At 35.3% G+C, this 21,103-nt stretch overlaps 1 protein-coding gene across 1 annotated transcript; it reads right to left on the reverse strand.

Moving 5' to 3' along the window:
• Positions 1-17,029: 17,029 nt before the first annotated feature.
• On the reverse strand, positions 17,030-17,554 carry LOC137734347 (uncharacterized). Its single transcript, XM_068473628.1, has one exon. It carries the CDS (start codon positions 17,552-17,554, stop codon positions 17,030-17,032), a length of 525 nt encoding a protein of 174 aa, XP_068329729.1.
• Between the last annotated feature and the right edge of the window lie 3,549 nt (positions 17,555-21,103).

Genomic DNA, 21,103 nt, shown 5'->3' on the forward strand with positions numbered 1-21,103 from the left:
ACATTGCACTAACACCCTTCAAGGTTCTAATTCACTTTCACATATCCCCTCAAGGACAAGTTTACTCTTTAAACTAATTGTTTGCAAAACAAAAAACTTTTTGAACAAAGAGAAAAACGAACAAAAAAAAAAAAAAACACTCACACACACACACGCGCGCACAAGCATCTCCTTGTCGTGCATCTTCTTCTTCTCCTCCCATATTTTTCCCAGCAACCATCCCCAAATTTTGCAGCCCCAAAACTCTCTCTCTCTCTCTCTCTCTCTCATGAGATGTTTCATAGGGCACCATGATTATTAACCTAAATTGGCTAGCCAAGATGATTCACTTTGTTTTCCCTAAAGACTAATTACCCACTAAAACTCACCAATTAAGAGTCCATCACTATATTCAGCTCCAAAATCGGCTCCTTTGCTGCCTCATATGGACCACCACTATCAGCCCAATCCCTCCCCACACGCTTCGAAAACCAGGCCTAATGCATCTCTCGCACACGCCACCAGTGTTGTCACGATCAGTCTCAGATTGTATGACGGGGTCCTCTCTACCTTCTCAATGTGCCAAGGTGGTCGAAGAGGTCTCAAGTAATTAATAATTATTTTTAAAAGGTTTTCTACTAAAATGTATTTTCTTATATTGGTTAAGATTTTTTTTTTCTTGATAGAAAAACCTTCATTAAAGAGAAAAACCTCTAATACATCCATTCCCAAACAGTCAAAATGGAAAGTAGGTAAAGCACTCGAAGGTGCCAAATGTGGGGTGAAGTAAGAGTAAGCCCAAAATGTGCCAAAGCATTTGCGACAAAATTGGCTTCCCAGAAGGCATGTCTCCACTCAACCCGCCAGAACGAAGCAACAATAAACCGAGCCTTCTCAATGATAGTTTTAATCTTCCAAGGAACATCCCAGTTATCTAACACTGCTTCGATCACCACTTTGGAATCTCCCTTCATGATTCACTTCCAAATGCCCTTGGCCTTAGCAAGCTTAAGAACTTCCTTTAAGCCCATTGCCTCTGCAAAAGTAATAGTAGCTCCATCAAGGTTAAAGGATCCTGCTCCCACCACATGACAACCAAAATCTCTGAGAACAAAAGCCGCCTCCGCTTTGTCATTACAAACTGAGCCATCAAAATTTAGCTTAATAGTATCTGGCTCCATCGGAGGCATCCATTTGATGCAACTATTAGCAAGACTCGAATCCACTCTAGACTTCTTGTTAGTGTTCCAAAATGCCTTCCCAACACTGCAGGGAATGGCAGCCCCACTCACATGGTTCGGAGGAACTCCCCTAAAAACAAGATTATTCCTTTCAGACCAAATTTGCCAACATAACATAATAGCGTTGCTTAAATCAAATAAACCATCATCCTCATTAAAATTAAGAGTTTCCAACCAATCTTGGAACTGATTATGCCTACTACTAAAAAGGTCCATAATCTGAAGGGTAGCTTTTGACCATATTGCTTTCGCAAACTAACAATTAGCAAAAAGAAGGGAATTATTTTCATCATCTCCTTTACAAATAGGGCAAATTTTATCAATATTATTAACAAACCTACTTAGCCGCAATTTAGTTTGAAGTCTATCATTAATCAAAAGCCAAGCAAAAATTTTAACTTTTGGAGGTAAGGTAAGTTTCCACATACGCTTTAAAGAGAACTTCTTGTATTTGAGTTATTTGTTTGGTTTTGAAGCCAAGTAGCAGACTTAACTAAGAACTCACCATTATTGGTAATTCCCCAAGCTAACTTATCTTCTATATCCCTATTAAGGAGAGGGATTAAAAGAATCTTCCTAACAATGTCATGATGATCTGTCTCATTGAGTCTTGTTACATCCCAACAATTAGTAGTAATAAAATCACTAACTTTAAGATTCCAATTAATGCTAACTCTCGCATTCTCTGGAATATGATGAAATAATGGGTAAGAAAAAGCCCAATGATGGGACCAAAACAATATATTCTTACCATTACTCACAATCCACCTCATCTCATTCTTCATAACGTCTCTAGAATTCATAATACATTTCCAAGCAAGAGAGTGATTTTGCTTAATCTTGCTACTTAAAAAAGAATCATTTCTAAGGTATTTATTCTTTACTATTTGGACCCATCAGTTATTCTCATTGGTTAACACCTTCCACCTAAGTTTTTCTAAACACACATTATTGAAGTGGTCAATGCGCCTGATTCCCAGACCACCCATTTCTTTCGGTGTACATAAACTATTATAGGCCATGGGGTACCCCAGAAGAAATCCCTACTCATTATTAATCTTCTTCATAAGTCTATTTGGGCATTTAAAACAAGACATAACATGATTAGGCATACCTATAAAGTTTGAACGAATAAAAGTCAATCTTTCGGCTTTCGAAAGGGTACTAGCCTTCCACCTAGCCATTTTTTGTTTAACCCGCTTTAGTAACTCATTTTCATTTACAAGATCTTTCCAAAAAAAATTATTATTTATTCCCAAGTACTTACCAATAGTAGTTTTATGTTGGATTTGAAGAATATTTACTATGTCAATTCTAGTTTGGTTAACCGTGTTGTTGGAGAAATAAAAAGATGATTTGTGGAAATTTACTTGCTGGCCTGCGGCATCAGCAAACAAATTGAGAATCCTAAGAACCTTCCTTGCTCCCTTGGTAGTAGCTTTAGCAAACTGAAGGTAATCATCCGCAAAAACAAGATTAGAAATTCTTAGACCTCTCGGGGAAGAAAGGATGCCCAAATGAGACTTATGATTGTTTACCAATGAATTAAAATTGCGAAATAGTGGCTCCTTACAAAGGATAAATATATAAGGCGACAAAGGGTCACCTTGACGAATGCCTCTTTTAGGATAAAAATATCCATGTGGAGTACCATTTACCAAAACTGAAAATGAGGCAGAGGTTATACACTCCATGATTAAATTAACCCACTTACTTTCAAAACCAAATTTAAGGAGCACATGTCTAATGTAATCCAAAATAAGGAAGTCTTAAGCTTTTTCGAGGTCCAATTTAACACCCATAGTCCCTACTCGTCTTTTCTTGTTTTTAAAACTAGCAAATAACTCATGAGCAATGAGAATATTATCTTGAATAGACCTACCTGGGACAAAAGCGCTCTATTTTTTGGAATTGTAAAAATCCAGGAGCGGCTTAAGTCTATTGATGATTATCTTTGTTGTTATCTTATAACTAAGATTGTAAAGACTAATAGGTCTATGATTACTAACTGTTTCTGGGTTCTCGGCCTTAGGAATCAAAGCTATATTTGTATGGTTTATAAGTTTAAGACTAGAGTTGTTTTGGAAGAAATCACTGACCATAGAAATTATATTACCTTTAACCACTTCCCAGCAATCCTGATAGAATGCAGCTCCAATACCATCAGGCCCTAGGGCCTTAAAAGGACCAATGCTCTTCACAACATTCCACACTTCATCCTTCGTGATTGGTTGGAAGAGTTGGGAATTGTGACGATGCTCGATGCAAGGTTGAAGACTTGCAGTTCAGGCCTCCAACTTGTCCAAAGAATGTGCACTCCTACAAGAAAAATGCAGCTTGAACTCCTGCACAAAAACTTATTCGAGCCCCTCCCCTTTGAACCACCAGTAGCCATTAGAATCTTTTGATTTTCTCTAGAGCATTTCGTTTTTTCCTTATGGTTGCCATCGTTTGGAAGTACTTTGTATTTTGATCACCTAGTTGCAACCATTTAACTTTTGCTTTTTGAGCCCACATAATTTCCTCTTGTCTCAGCACCTCATTTAAGTCCTCTCTAATTTTCAATTCCAACTCAATATTACTGTGAGTATGTTGATTGGCCATTAGTTTATCTTGTACTTCCTTTAGCTTTTGCTACAACCTCCTCTTGGATGCGTTTCCTTGGACTTAAAACCCCCACAATTAGCCTATCACTTACCACTGCCTCAGCTGCCCCGCTAGATGCCATAACATCACCAGCAACAGCACAACTTTCTCCTACTCTGCTAGACATAATCCAAAATTCACAAATCGAAATTTCTTCCCACAAGTAACAACCAAAATGAAGATATAAAAAAACTAACCTAAGAATCTAGCCAAAGACTAAGAGGAACCCAATAGCCATAGCTCTCCATTCCCCCTATAGGAATCCACTCAACAACAATTAGCATCCAAAAAGGAGGTTGCGTGCCCCGAATTAACACTAAGGTCACCCTACAGCAAACAACTCTAAGTGATCTAGTCCTCACAAGCCTTATTAGCTTATTCTCTACCCAAATCCAATTAGCTGACTCCCTCTCAATCTTATCAAAATTATCTTCAAGCTTAATAATTATCAATCCTACTCTAGCCACCCTAGAAAACCAATTATCTTCATCCGAATTCACTGGATTCCAACACGGAATCCAATCGACCCATTCCAGCCAAGGGAGACTAGAGCGGCCGTGCCGCCACCCCCTACGAAACCCTAGCTCCATTACAATTTCTTCTCCCATGGTACCATTTCTTACCTTCTCTTTTTGTTTCGTATAAGGCCTTATATATTGGTTAAGATGATATTTATTTTTAAAAGAATTTTTTTTTTTTTAAATTAAGTGTAAATTACATAAAACTACCTTAACTATTGAGTTGGTTACAGTTTCATACCTCATCTTTAAAAAATATCAATGTCATACCTCATCTTACGAATTTGTTACAATTTCATACATTCCGTCAGTTTGTCTGTCAATTCTTCCGTTAAATAGTGACGTGACTTAAAAAAATTAATTAAATATTAAAAACTAAAAAATATAAAATAATTTAATACTTTTTTTTTTTAACATGGGGAACCCACCCCTTATCCCCCTCACCTTTCTTCCCCACTCCCGTCTTCCCCAACCCAAACCCAAATCCCACCCCCAAACCGGGCACTCCCTTTCCCCCCAGGTGCTTCTCTTCTCTTCCTCCGCCGCTCTCTCTATTTCTAACCCCCTTTTCTCTTTTCCAATTTCGCCCCCAAGCAAGCCCGAGTAGAATTTGGCCATAAACTTTAGGTCACACACCCTCTCAAATAGAATACCTGCCATAGCGGCAAACTTGGTAGGTGAGCTCGCGATGGCCTTCATGAGCTTCATCACATAGGCCGAGTCATAGAGGCCATGGAAGCTCACCCATAGAAGCCGCCCTCTGTGCATCCGCAAAACCTCGGCAAAACCTTCCTCGAAACCTCCAGGTCAATTCCAAATTTCCAGAATTTCTCAAGATCCAAGCCGTTGGCTTTGACAAGGGTGATCGAACGGGTCGGTTTCCTCGTCAAAACCTCAAAAATTGAACTCCCAGGTGCCCTCAATGTTGCCAAGATCGTCGAAGAGAGTGATACCCAATTGAATGAGTTTGAGGGAATCGACGTTAAAGCAGAGATCTTGGTAACGGAGAGCGTCAGAAGCACTTCTGAGTGTGTTACGGAGAAATCCGGGAAACTCCGTGTCGAAGGAGACGATGGGGAAATGGGTGAGAAAATGATCGATGGTAGCAATTTCCTATGCAAAATTGTCGACCCAAACGGCCGTGAATTTGTTGGTCATCTCTTCACACAAATTAATTGCTTTGTGTAGCGATGAATGATGAAGAATCAATGTGACACAGAGGAAGAGGGAGGAGCGGGACGTTTTCCCGGACAATTAGGGTTGACCATGTGACTAAGTACAAGAAGAATGAGGAGGAAGATGAAGAGGAGGCACAGAGGAAGAGGGAGGAGCAGGGCGTTTGCCGGGCTTTCCAGAAAGGTGAATGGACACGTGGAGAGAGCGGCAGAGGAAGAGAAGAGAGGCACCTGGTGGGAATAGGAGTGGTCGGTTTGGGGTTGGATCTGAGTTTGGGTTGGGGAAGACGGAAGCGGGGAAGAAAGGTGAGGGGGATAAGGGGTGGGTCTCCCATGCAAAAATAAAAAATAAAAAAAAATTATTTTTTTTAGTTTTTAATATTTAATTTATTTTTTAATATTTTATTAATTTTTTTAACCACGTCACTATTTAACGGAAGAATTGACAAACAAACTGACGGAAGGTATGAAATTATAACAAATTCGTAAGATGAGGTATGACATTGACATTTTTTAAAGATGAGGTATGAAATTGTGACTGACCCAATAGTTGAGGTAGTTTTATGTAATTTACCCAAAAATTAATAATGACAGAAATTTGTTTTTAAGAAAATATTTTAAGGTGATGTCAACCCTAAATGGGTTATGTTGAAAGTGAATTAGAACCTCAAGGAGTATTAGTGTAATGTTTCAAACGTGAAGGACGTTTTATGAAAACACGATATACCTCAAGGGATGTTATTGTTTTGACAAAAAAAAGGGGTGTTATTGTGATTAACTCATTCTTTAAGGGTTATGATATTCACACACCCTTAATTACTTCTCCCGCACCCTTTTCATTTTTTTAGTACTTTATTCATCTTCTACTATTTGATCTTCCATATATGCCCTTCCTACTTTTTAACCTTAGGAATTTTAAAATACTTTTATTATTTTGTTTTACACTTTTTAAATCACCTAACCATAAAAACACTCAGTCACATATGCCTAACCAGAAGACCTTAACCAAATAAAAATAAAACATTATATATTAAAAAAAAAAAAGTTCAACAACAAATAAAAATAAAACGATTACCTTTTTTTTATCAGCTAAAACGATTACCTAGTGATATAGCATATATGCATAAGTTACATGAATTGTACAAAATACTACGAAGCAATCCAAATACATTTAATCCCCATAATAGCAGCCTCATGTTCCAACAAATATATCATCTATCATTACAAGCTTTCATTCATGTATGCACTATGGTTGGCCTTAATTTTGTGTTCCAAAGAAGATGTCAATGTTACAAAAAGAGAGATGAATCAAACCATTCACTCCAACCTACAAGAAAATGAAAACATGTAAACAAAAGAAAAGAAATTACAAACTTAATTAATATTTTTATTAGAAAAATCAACAAAATATGTGTACCTTCGTGTGCTCTTTACACATCTAAGGCCATCACCAATCGGGCCATTCAATTGGGCTCAGCTAGATTTTTTTTTAAGATGAAATTAAATAAAAATTTAAAAATTCTATTTTTTTTTCTATGAATACCTAAGACATTTCTACACCATTTCTCACATCATTTTCTTCCTTCCATACTATCTTACCTCATTTTATTTCAATTATTCTCATTCTATTTACCTCAAAGACTTTTCATACACACCCCTCTCTTACCTCTTCCAATAATATTTTCTTTAATTTTTCAATAATTTTCAAATGGCCACATCTTCAAGTGGCACTCAAAATATGACCGGAGGTTTATTCATTTAGCGACAAGTGACACTCAAAATATGTTCGGAAACCTTATTTTGATATGGTATTTTAATTCAATTAACCAAAACAAAATTAAAGAACAAATTTAAAATAATAAATTATTGAGGAGGCTAAAAAATAGCCTTCTTTGGTTGGAGATGGTATATGAATGTGATCTGGCACTGTTCATTAAAAAAATAATTTCTTACAGGACTATAATTTGGATAGGGGCTAAATATAGTCCCTTCCTTTGGATATGGCCTAAGTTATTATTAACAAAAAGTTCATTTGGCAAATCATTATGTTCCTCACACTTATAAACAATGAACATTAATTTATACGTATATATATGATCATGACCATAGTAGACAATATTAAAAGACAAATAAAAATAATAATAACATATATGTTGAGCACGTTTCCGAGTCTTCTCCATTATTTCAAAATTTGAAGGACCACGCTTTGTAGAACTGCATTCTTTTCTATTTTAGACCCTACCAGACGACCTTTGTGAGGTTTAACATTAGGTTCAAGAATTAAGGGAAGAGAAGTATCAAGAAATTCACTAAGTTGACTTTTAATATTCTCTTTTTGAGTAAGGTGCAACTTTTCATATTTATCTTTAAACTCCAACAAAAGGCCGCTTATTTGATTGTTCACTGTTCAAGCTTGCATGACGATCATTAAGAAACAATCTTGTATCAATCCTCCATCGTGGATGTATGTCATTTAGTTGCGAGACTTCAATATTCATCTCTCTAATCATGTGTGCGCAAGGACAACCCATTGTTTTTTAGATAATGACTCTTACAGTGAGATGGAAGATTACAGGAACTTGATGCTTTATATTAATTATATAACTTAGTCAATGCAAATCTAGATACATGAGTAACAACCTCTTTGAAGAAGGGAAATCGAAACTTGTGTGAAACTTAAACTTTTTCACTTGAAAAGTTGAGTTTTGATTTCTTGAAATTGATTTTCAATAGCAAGGCATATTTGTTCTTTTACCTCGCGAAGACCTCAGGTTGAAACTTGAAGATATTTTTTTAGCGTTGCATGTGCACCTTGGGCTCTTGAAGTAGCACGGTTACTAAAGTGTGTAACTTTATCAGAATATGCACTTACAAATTTTTCTTTATTTGGAAGCCACATACTAAGAATATATGCCAAAACAAATTTTTTCTCCTTGTACTTAACTTCAAAACTACTCCAAGCTTCATTGGATGATGTTTCATTAGGAGATTAGATTAAAATTATCCAAGTAGAAATGAAATCAATCCAATCAGCTTCTTCCTCAAAATGAGCTTTACAATTTGCGAGTATATTTTTCTCAATATGCCACATGCACAAAAGATTGGATGTACTCGGAAAGACAATCTGTATAGCATTCATTAATGCCAACTCCTTATCCGATATAATCATCATAGGATGATTATCAACTCCCAAAAGCTTACTAAACATTTTTAGAGACACACATAATCCTCTTCTTTCTCATTTTTCATGAAAACAAAACAAGAATAAAAGGATGTGTTGAAACTTGAAACTCCTATGATATCTAGTAATGACATCTTAGACTTGTTAGTCTTATATATGCAATCCATATATGGGTAGCCCTTGGTCAACTATATAGACAATTGATGAGCAAAGATCAAATGAGTCAAGTGACCTTCACGATCATACTCAATGTTATAAGTGAAACCACCTTTACCAAGTTCTTCTAATAATGCTTGAATAACTCAACGCCTAGCTAGCCTCTCCTTCACAACCTTAGCTATCTGATTATAGATATTTTGGGAAACTACTTGAAGATGAGGATTGCTTTGTTGAAGAGAAGAGAGAATTTGGCATGGTGTTATACCAGCCTTACTCATTTATTTAATCTGTAAGATTTCCTCTTGTGAAAATTGACGACAGGAAAGATGTCCACACGTCATTCAAAAGTTCATGGTTATGCAACAAATTTTTTATCTTTAGCTTCCAAAATTCTCCACGCTTCTTTTTACAACCCTCTAACTTCAAATAGACTGTTTACGAGGCGAGAACCTGAGTTTCTTTTTCTTTGATCTAGTGAAGTTTTGGAGGCTCGATAATCCCCACCTCTATCACAACCAATATCAATATATATATATATATATATATATATATATATATATATATATATTGATTTATTTATCTTGGATCTTTTAATAATGGTCACATACCATTGCATTAATGCTATTTTGCGAACTCTACCAATGAGGTCTTCTCGACTTTCAAAACATTTCGCCAACAAAAAGAGCATTTTATCTAGCTCATCGATCATTGATTTGACTTCCTATATATCACACACCAAAAACATTTATATATATATATATGGAATATATACTTTTCATATGTAAAATGTATATCAAAGCATTATATGCATTATATCAAATTTATACCAAAACATTGCATTAAGAGATACTTACTTTATTGCAATTATGTCTCAACACAAGCCACCAAAACGTGGTTTTAGTTAGTAGTTAGGGGGAGCGATTTTAGTTTAGCCAGGAGAATATTTGGCTTAGTGAGTTTCTTTTAGTTGGATGATACATCATGTTTGGTTGATTATCTTTAGTTCTTAATAAAGCTTATTTTTATTTCTCTTTTGGACGATGAAGGATGGTTGAATGATTATTCTTATTTCTTAATAAACTTGCACCATCTATCTTTTGTACGTCATGGGTGTTTTGTTTAATGTGTGCATATTATAGACTTCAGTGCATAAGTTTTAATTTTTTTTTGAAATATTGTATTTGAGGGTTTTGTCAAGGAAATGCCAAAGGGGGAGATTGTTAGTGAAAAATTGGCAATTCTTGACAAAATGCCTGAGTCTGTAATAACTTAGATTTGTTACATATTTTCAATTGTAATTGTTTAAGTCTAGGATGGTCTCTCACACTTTTGATGCGAAGATGTTACATGAACGAGATACTATACAGGTATGTTTGCATGCATGCATCCAACTACATTCATCTATATCTCATGATATTGTATTTGAGATAGGTCTCTTATTAAAACTACTTTCAAGATAATTTGATTGTATTTGAAGAGACTTATCTGATTGCATGTTGGTGAGAGTTATCCAACTAAATGGATTGCATGGTTGTAATTTTTTATAAGGGTTGTTACCATGCGTGTCAAATTCTCATCAGTTTAGAATTTGTGGTGTTATAAGGATTGTTATCCAACTAAACCCTATCATTAGTTATGGAATCCTTATCGGTTCCAAACTATTGTCGTGCCTTGAGGTGTTATAAGGAAGGTTTGGAATTGGTTTTTGGGTGAGCCGCATGTGCATGAATTTTGTGTTCTTCGTGAAAAGTAACTAAAGGTAGCAGTGTGTTTTTGTTAAAGAAAAAAATTATTTTTATGTTGCCGCCATCTTGCGGTTTCAATAGCATGCGTGTTTAAAGAGAAAATATTATTTTCATGCTAGTTTCATTTGGTTTTTTATTGAATGTCAATTATGAAAATGTGCCTTGTGAGTTTTGTAATTGATTGGTTTTCAAACAAAAACCTCATCATATAAACATTCTGCATGATCGAGTTAGTATCTTGCAAAGTTTGAGGGAAAGGTGATTGACGATCGCATTAGTATCGTGCCACTTCAACTCAAAGACTGAAGAAAGATCGAGTAGCAAAGCGTGAAGACAAAGCTGCTAACTGCTATGGGTGTCTAGTTGATGAGTTTTGTAAGTCTTTATGTATTCTTTCTTTCTTAGTGCTTCCTGGCTTGGTAGCCCGAGGATTTTCCCAATGGTAGGTTTTGTCTCGTTAAATCGTACATCATGTGTGTGTTCTTTATATTTATGTTGATATTTGTGTAGGATTAAGTTTGCATAACTATTAATTTGAACTATAATTTGGATTAGTTTTAAGTAGAAAGTTAATTTATATCTCTAGGTTAGTTTTAAGCAGGTGGGGACGCAAACAACTTTCGAGTGATAGACATTGTGCAGGGAGAAGAGAAGAAAGGAGTAATACTAGGAGTCTTGTCTTTCAAAGCATGAGAACGTGCAGACTTGCGTGAGGAAACCATGATGAAAAAACTGTGTGTAAAACAAAGAGGAGGTTAACAGCAAAGAACAAAGATGGAGGCCACGGCAATAAAGAAACAAAGATGAAAAAACCAAGGCAATATAGAAGGAAAAAAATGAGTTCAAGTTCAAAACCAACTAAAAGACCAATAAGATAATCAGAAAAAAAAAAAATAAGAAACCTAATCTAGAATCGGAAAGGATAAAGCAAAGAAAAGGACAAAAATGTTTTTTTTTTTTTTTTGGTAATGTCCACTAAAACATAATACGAACGAGAGATAGCCAAAACAATCATGACTATAGAAATGCAATACGATTACACAAGTCAACTCGACAGCAACCCCTAAACTCACAAGGAATATTCTCAAATGGCACTCAAAGTGTTTGAGCTGAAGTGTTTACTCTCAAAAAGATCATTATATGAAAATTCTACCATAGGCTTGCAAATCAATCTCGTCTCCACACGTCAAAACTTACCGTCGTTGGATCAAGTAGGTCTTTGTGAAGGATGGTAATGAGGCTTCAGGTACTTGGTTAACGAAATGAAGAAGATAGGAAACACAAAGTCTAAGAAGACTAATAGAGTGGTTGGAAATGAAACCAAGAGAGAAATACAACAATGAACCATGTAACTTAGCACTCAATGGAGCGGTTGGATTTGAGACATACCACCGCACAATTCATTTTAGATGATTCTTGCTCTTCATGTAAACCAACACACGTGAGTTCGTATAAGGGTGGTAGTTCACTTCTAATTCATAGTGACTTCTTTTCCTCTTCTCTTCTTTTGTGCTTCATTTGTAGTGAACTTTCTTCACAAAATTTGTATATTCAACTTTTAAATAATCTTGATCTCTCACCTTTGAAAAACGTACTCTACTAGCTTCTTAGAAGGGAGGGAATTTGTAATATAAGAGGCTCAGGAAGAAAAAGTAAAGTTTAAGAACAAAAAGCATACATAAAGGCTCAAAATGGCGAACTAGGGGAAAAAAATTAAAGGCACTGGCATATATGGCAATGGTGGAAAGTCCTAATGCCTACTATCATCTCCAAAATAGAGTAATATATGATACAGAGTTTTGAGAGGTCTCAAAGCAAGTTCTAGAGAATCAAAACACATAAGATCGCACACATGAAAAAATAAGAGTGTATGAAAAATGCACACACTATATTTAGACAGAAAAGCTCACCGGGTGCGGAGTTTCAGCCAAGTAGGCATGCTTAATCAATAAACATACATATAGTAACAACCACTAAGGCAAAGCATATTATGTTTAGCACGAAGCAGATAATTTGGGGGACAAAAGGTAGACAAAAGAAAAAAAATGAACCCCTTTATTTATTTATTTATTTTATATATATATAAAGAACTAAGTAAAAATGAAAAGTGAAAAATAGAGTTTAAAGAACACGACAAATTCCTAATGCCTTTCGAAGAGTTTCGAAACGATGAGTGTCTAAAGGCTTAGTTAGTCAACAAGTCTGCAAGTTGATGTTCAGTGGCAATAAACTCCAATATTAAAACCTTCTCTTCAACCAGAACACGAATAAAATGGTGACGAATGTCAATATGTTTGGTACGAGAATGTTGAATAGGATTCTTGGAAATGTTTATAGCACTAGTATTGTCACAAAAAATAGAGAAGGTGCCTTGATTAATGTCATAATCACTAATCATTTGCTTCATCCAAAGTAATTGCGTACAACAACTACCAACAGCGATGTATTCAGCTTCGGCAGTGGATAAGGAAACAAAATTTTATTTCTTACTATGGCAAGCAACAAGATTATTCCCAACATACAAACATCCTCCAGAAGTACTTTTCCAATCATCAGCATTTCCAACCCAATCGGCGTCTGAAAATCCAGCAATTTCATAATTGGTTTCCAAGGAATAATGTAAACCAAAATCAACTGTGCCACGCACATACCTGATGATTCTTTTGATAGCTTCCAAATGCGATTCTTTTGGATCAGCTTGATATCATGCACAAGCACCAACACTATAAGAGATATCAGGCCTACTAGCAGTAAGATACAACAAACTTCCAATCATACTCCTATAAAGTGTTCGATCAACACTTTTTCCATTTGGATCCTTGTGAAGTTTTGTGGTTGTTGCCATGGGATTGGAGACTGGTTTTGCCGAATTCAAACCAAACTTCTTAACCAGCTCACTGCATATTTTTTCTGAAAGACAAAAATACCGTTTTCAACTTGTTTGACCTGTAATCCCAAGAAAAAATTCAATTCCCCACACATGCTCATTTCGAATTCGCTCTGCATAACTTCAGTGAATTCTTTGACAAGTATGTCAGATGTTGAGCCAAATACAATGTCTTCCACATACACTTGAGCTATCATCACATCCTTTTTTATTCTTTTAACGAACAAGGTTTTGTCAACAGCTTCTCTAGTATATCCTTTCTTTAACAAATGGGTTGAGAGTTTTTCATACCATGCTTTAGGAGCTTGTTTCAAACCGTACAAAGCTTTCTTCAACCAATACACATGATCAGGATGTTTTGGATCAACAAACCCTTTTGGTTGCTCTACGTATACTTCTTCTTGAAGTACTCCGTTTAAAAAAGCACTCTTGACATCCATTTGATATAATTTAAAACGCAGATGACATGTAAAAGCAAGTAACAACCTAATGGACTCCAATCTCGCAACGGGAGCAAATGTCTCGTCAAAATCCAAACCTTCTACCTGAGTGAATCTTTGAGCAACTAGACGAGCTTTATTTCTCGTGATGATACCATGTTCATCGGTTTTGTTCCGAAAAACCCACTTTGTTCCTATAACATTTGTTTCTTTGGGTCTGGGAACAAGGTACCATACATCATTTCTAACAAATTGATTGAGTTCCTCTTGCATGGCCTTTATTCAATCATCATCTAAAAGAGCTTCCTTGGCATTTTTTGGCTCAATCTTTGATATGTAGCACATGAAGTTTACTACAGCAATATTTTTGCTTCTTGTTAGCATTTTATCTTCTACGTTGCCAATAATGTCGGACTTGGAGTGATCTTTTTGCACTTGCTTGTGTCATTTTCTCAAAGCTTTTGTTAAGTCAACATTTTGGTGCACTTCAACCTGAGTAGTGGATGACTCATCGATTAATTTATTTTGAAGGAATTCTTCATCTAAAGCAGGTTGTTCAATACTTAAGGAGGAGTCATTCACAACAACATTAATGGACTCCATGACATTTTTAGTTCTCTTGTTGAACACTCTGTATGCTCTACTTGTGAAAGTATTCTAGAAAAATTCCAATATCACTTCATGAATCGAATTTTGCTAACATTTCCCTATCTCTATAAATGTAGCATATACTACCAAACACTCTCAAATGCTTCACGTTTGGTTTCTTTCCTTTCCAAATCTCATATGGTGTGCACTTTGTACTAGGTCGAAGATAAACTCTATTTGCAGTATAGCAAGCGGTGCTGACTACTTCAGCCCAAAAATGATTTGTTAAACGAGCGCTAGTCAGCATGACACGACTCATGTCAAGCAACACACGATTTTTCCGTTCAACAACTCCGTTTTGTTGAGGAGTGATTGGAGCAGAAAAATTATGAGTAATTCCTTTTTCATCACAAAACTCAGAAAATGATGTGTTTTCAAATTCAGTTCCATGATCGGTTCTGAGGTTTATCACACGATCATTTGAAGCAACTTTATCATTTTGAATTCTATTCAACAAGCCACAAAATGCTTTGAATGCATTAGATTTCTCTCGCAAGAATGCAACCCAAGTAAAACGTGAGAAATCATCCACCAAGACAAGTATGTATTTCTTTCCCCCAATGCTTTCGGTCTATACCAATCTAACCAAGTCCATGTGCATCAGCTCCAAAGGTCGTGAGGTTGAGAAGTAGTTTGTTGACTTGTGTGAACTCTTTGTTTGCTTTCCCACTTGACATTCTCCACAAATTCCAAGTTCTCTAGCTAACATCGGTAAACCTCTCACATATTCCTTCTTGGAAAGCTTGATCATATCCTTACAATTCATATGGCCTAATCATTTATGCCATAAATCCAAAACATCATCAGTTGCTTTGTTGCATATATTTGGCACATGTGATTCATTTGCATTCACACAATAACAATTGTCTTTAGACCTTTTTCCTTCAAAAATGTATATCCCACTAGCAACTTTCACACTACATTTCAACTTATTGAAAAATACTTCAGCATCATCATCATCACAAATTTGACTAATGCTAATTAGGTTAGCTTTAAGTCCATCAACTAACATGACATCTTTTAAGCATGGAATTCCTAGAGTTTTGATTTCTCCTTTTCCAACAATCCTTACTTTTTTTCCATCTCCGAAGGTGACTACTCCATTTTTACAATCCTCGGTGAAGGTTGTGAACCATCTTTTGTCTCTAGTCATATGCCTCGAGCAACCACTGTCGAGATACCAAGTATTAGACTGACAAGTTGAGAGGGTGGTGAAAGCCACCAAACATGTAAGATTGTCTTCATCAGATGATGGTGACATATTATCCAATAAGCAAACTTGAGTATCCTTTCTTCTCCATACTTGCTTTAAGTTTGGAGTGATGGAATTGAGCATTATTTTTGAAATTCTATTCATCCCTTCGGATGAGCAACAAATCTCATTTTGAGATTTGATTTTCCAGAAATCCAATGGGTGGTGTGCTTAGTTCGATCTTCCTTTCGAAGTTTGTTACATCTAGGTCTGATATGTCCTATTTTTTCATAGAAGTGGCAAATAGGAATGAAAGTTTTTGACCTAATAAAATTTCTTGGATCAACAAAGGTGCTCACAGAATTTGGCTTATTTTTAGTGGTACACGAATTTCCAAAGGGTTTATCACTACTTTCTTTTCTGATGCTAGCATATGTAGCTTTTCCAACATTGACTCTCGTAGTTTCTCTGCATGTTCCATTTGAGATTGATGCTCAATCTCTACTTCCTTCTTCTCGCTTTCAAGCTGCACAAGTTTATTTTTCAGTTCATCATTTTCTTTCTTCACTTTCATGGTGATATCATAAAGTGCAGTATACTTTTGTAAGACTTCTACAGAATCAGGTTCTTCAAGTACCGAGTCATCAGTCTCATATCCATCCAAGATTCCAACAAATGCAACCACTTCATCATTATCTTCAGATGCCGTGTCCTTTTCTGAATCACTGTTACTCCAAGTGGAGGTTAACGCCTTGTTCTTTTCATCCTTCAGCTTTTTAAGAGTATTGGCACATTCATGAGCATGATGTCCATACCCTTGACATTCAAAACACTTGTCTCTGTCATTTGAACTTTTCTTTTCACCAAGTTTGACAAACTTAGAAGAATTTCCATGAGAGACATCTCGAGAACGAGGAACTTTGGAGTTTGAATCAAAGTTGTTTCGATTTTCATGTCCCCTGGAACTTCTGAGTTTCAAAAATTTCCTAGCTTGTTTGGTGAGAAGAGCAAATTCATCTTGAGTCAGGTTTTCAAATGAATCCTCATTCACTTTTTCATTATTGACTTTGAAGGCAACATTTTTTTCTTTCTTGACTTCGGTAAAGTTAAACTCATATGTTTGTAATGATCCAATCAATTGTTCCAACTTGTAAGTGCTTAAATCTTTCGATTCTTCTATAGCTGTCATTTTCGCATGAAACCTTGAAGGAAGAGATCTTAGAATTTTTGTAACAACTCTATTTCAGGAATGCTGTCACCAAGATTGTGACAACCATTGGCAATTACACTAAGCTTAGCATAAAAGTCAGAAAAACTCTCATCATCTAGCATTTTCATATTTTCAAATTGTGTGATGAGATTTTGAAGCTTAGATTCTTTGACAGTAGAGTTACCTTCATGAGTAACTTCAAGAATATCCCAAGCTTCTTTCGCCGTTGTGCATTTACTGATGTAGTTAAATTGCTCAGGCGAAACGGCAGTGAACAACGCATTCAATGCTTTTTGATTGAATGTGCTAATGCTGCGTTCATCTTCGCTCCATTGTCTTCTAGGCTTAAGCATAGAAATAGTTACATAAAATTGTCCTTCGCCTTTTGTTTCACTAATTGTTGGAGGTTCCCAACCTTCTTCAACCGCAAGCCAAACTCTGTCGTCAAGCGCCCAGAGAAATGATTTCATCTTTGCCTTCCATGCAGCGTAGTTGTCTCCATCAAAATGTGGTGGATCAGAAACTGAACCCATAGTCCGATTCATCCTAGACTACCCACGGATCTCACTAGGTATTTTTAGTGACCTGCTCTGGTGCCAATTGAAAGTCCTAGGATGGGTACTAATCTAACCTAGAGATATAAATTAACTTTCTACTTAAAACTAATCCAAATTATAGTTCAAATTAATAGTTATGCAAACTTAATCCTACACAAATATTCAACATAAATATAAAGAACACACACATGATGTAGGATTTAACGAGGCAAAACCCACCACTGGGAAAATCCTCGGGCTACCAAGCCAGGAAGCACTAAGAAAGGAAGAATACATAAAGACTTACAAAACTCAGCAACTAGACACTTATAGCAGTTGGCAGCTTTGTCATCACGCTTTGCTACTCGATCTTTCTTCAGTCTTCGAGTTGAAGTGGCACGATACTAACGCGATCGTCAATCACCTTTCCCTCGAATTTTGCAAGATACTAACCTGATCATGCATAATGTTTATATGATGAGGTGTTTGTTTGAAAACCAATCAATTACGAAAATCACAAGGCACATTTTCATAATTGACATTCAATAAAAAACCAAATGAAACTAGCATGAAAATAATATTTTCTCTTTAAACACGCATGCTATTGAAACCGCAAAATGGCAGCAACATAAAAATAATTTTTTCTTTAACAAAAACACATTGCTGCCTTTAGTTGCTTTTCACGAAGAACACAAAATTCATGCATATGCGGCTCACCCAAAAACCAATTCCAAACCTTCCTTATAACACCTCAAGGCACGACAACAGTTTGGAACTGATAAGGATTCCATAACTAATGATAGGGTTTAGTTGGATAACAATCCTTATAACACCAGAAATCCTAAACTGATGAGAATTTGACATGCACGGTAACAACCCTTGTAAAAAATTACAACCATGCAATCCATTTAGTTGGATAACTCTCACCAACATGCAACAGTTTGGAACTGATAAGGATTCCATAACTAATGATAGGGTTTAGTTGGATAACAATCCTTATAACACCACAAATCCTAAACTGATGAGAATTTGACACGCACGGTAACAACCCTTGTAAAAAAATTACAACCATGCAATCCATTTAGTTGGAAAAGTCTCACCAACATGCAATCAGATAAGTCTTTTCAAATACAATCAAATTATCTTGAAAGTAGTTTTAATAAGAGACCTATCTCAAATACAATATCATGAGATATAGATGAATGTAGTTGGATGCATGCATGCAAACATACCTGTATAATATCTGGTTCACGTAACATCTTCGCATCAAAAGTGTGAGAGACCATCCTAGACTTAAACAATTACAATTGAAAATATGTAACAAATCTAAGCTATTACAGACTCAGGCATTTTGTCAAGAATTGCCAATTTTTCACTAACACGTGGTAACATGAAAGTACCTTTACTCTTTATGGTTATTAATGAAAAAAAAAAGAAGAGATTCTCTAGTCTCGTAGTCGTAGGTTTAGATGAAAAATTGTATTTCAAATTCTAACAAAAAAAAAAGAAAAAAAAGAAAAAGAAAAAGAAGAACAAAACCCTAAATTCCAAAATCAATCTTAATAATTTAGAAGTACTTTAGAAACTTACCTTCAAAAGTGTTAAGAGGAGGAATACATTCTGAAATTTCTTCCACACCATCCTCATTGCATGCCATATCCAATATTTGTTGCAACTCGATGTCTAGTTGGAGTTCTTCATATATTATTCTCAAGTCATCCATTGTGATTTTCCACTGGTAGCAATAAAGAAGGGCAATAGATTTGAAAGGGGAGCAGAGGCACAGAGGAAAGTAGAGCGAAAACAAAGAGGAAAAGAGAAAAGGGAAAAGGGGAGTGAAGTCATGGAGAAAAAGAGGAAAGGTGCGAAAGGACAAAGGAAAAGAGATAGGGGAAAGGTGGAGGAGAAGTTAGGAGTCTAGGAGTTAAAGTGTAAAAATAAAAAATAAAAAACATATGTATAGGTGGAGGTTCAAATTGTAGAGGTGAATAAAGTATTAAAAAATAAAAAGGATGTGGGAGAGTGATTAAGGGTGTGTAAATATCACAACCCTTCTTTAAAGTCAAATAAAAATCCTATCAAATCTTATTTTTACTACACCCTCTCTTATTTTATTTGAAAGAAAAACGTGGAAGAGGTCATGAAGGCAATATGGTTACATGACTGTGAGACTATAAGAAGAAAAAAATAATAATAAAGTTATTTTGTGTTTAATTTTACTATGTAGCTTATAACTTTTGTTTTGGTTATTTTTCTTTAGTTTTGTTGACAATGTTAATTTGATATTTTCACCATCTTTTAGTTGATAAAGAGAATTTTGTCAGGGTATTGCTATTGACACTTCAAAAATCTCATTGTGCACTACAATCTATCTATATTTGAAAGAAAAATACACGTATGAGGAGTGCACAATGATGTGTCACCAAATGATGTGTAGACAAAATTTGCAAACCAAATGATGTGTCATCAATAGGAAATGAATACGTTTATCAATGCTTATGTAATAATTCAAGGGTAATGCCACATAGACTAAATTTTGAGGCAAAAATTACAAACTAAATAATGTATCCCCAATAGAAATGGACACATTTATCAACGCTGAAGTAATAAACTAATCATCAACTTTCATGTCCTTTGGTTTCCAAAATTTTATCTACAAATTTAGTCTCCTAGCATTACCCATAATTCAATAATAAGCTTCTAAGTCATTCAGTTTACAAAATTTTGTCTGCAAATTTTATCTTCCTAGCATTAATCTTTGTATTTTTTTTTCTTATTTATTTGTTTTTCTTTTTAATAAATGGGAAGCAATCAACTCTATCGAATACTAGAACCAATAATTTCTTATCCAGGCCCAAAGAAAAAAAATATGATGATCAAGTAATTCTTTCCATTTTTTTTTTTTTTTGACATGCTTATTTTTACTTCACACATCCCTCTTAATTTTTTGTCATCAAATAAATAAAATTGAAGAAGATCAGTAACAAAAAATGAACAAAAGTGTATGAAAAATAAAAATGAGTATGTGAATGACCGTATCCAAACAAAATAGTTTTCAAGTTGACTGAGTGACCAAAAAAATAATTGTTTTGGGTTTAATGAGAAAGTTTGCTGTGAGACATGAATATGGGGCGGGTTGGTGGCAAGATTACCTTTCAAAAAATTTAAAAAAAAAATAAAGAGTCTGTAATGTATAGGAGTTTTCGTGTATGACATTTAAGTAGTATTTAAGGAAGTCTTCACGTGCAGGTTACCATTTGATTTTATGTAATTTAAAATTTTATTTAAAACTTTTGGGGGCAATGATCACGTCTTGTAATTCATTACGCAAGGTGATAATATATCACCGATCGTCATAAAAGGTAGGTTGGTATTCCGTGGTGTCGGTATTTTTATTTTCTTATCTTTACCGGAGAGTGGTTAATATTAGAAAGTTTGCAAATTATCTTAGTTGGGTCGTGATGAGATTTTTTGGTGTATATAGCGAGACACCTCTCACTTTGGAGGCCATAGTCTAATTAAAACCAAAACTAGGTTGAAGCACAC

Source organism: Pyrus communis, chromosome 5, assembly GCF_963583255.1.
Source record: "Pyrus communis chromosome 5, drPyrComm1.1, whole genome shotgun sequence".
Taxonomy (NCBI): Eukaryota; Viridiplantae; Streptophyta; class Magnoliopsida; order Rosales; family Rosaceae; genus Pyrus; species Pyrus communis.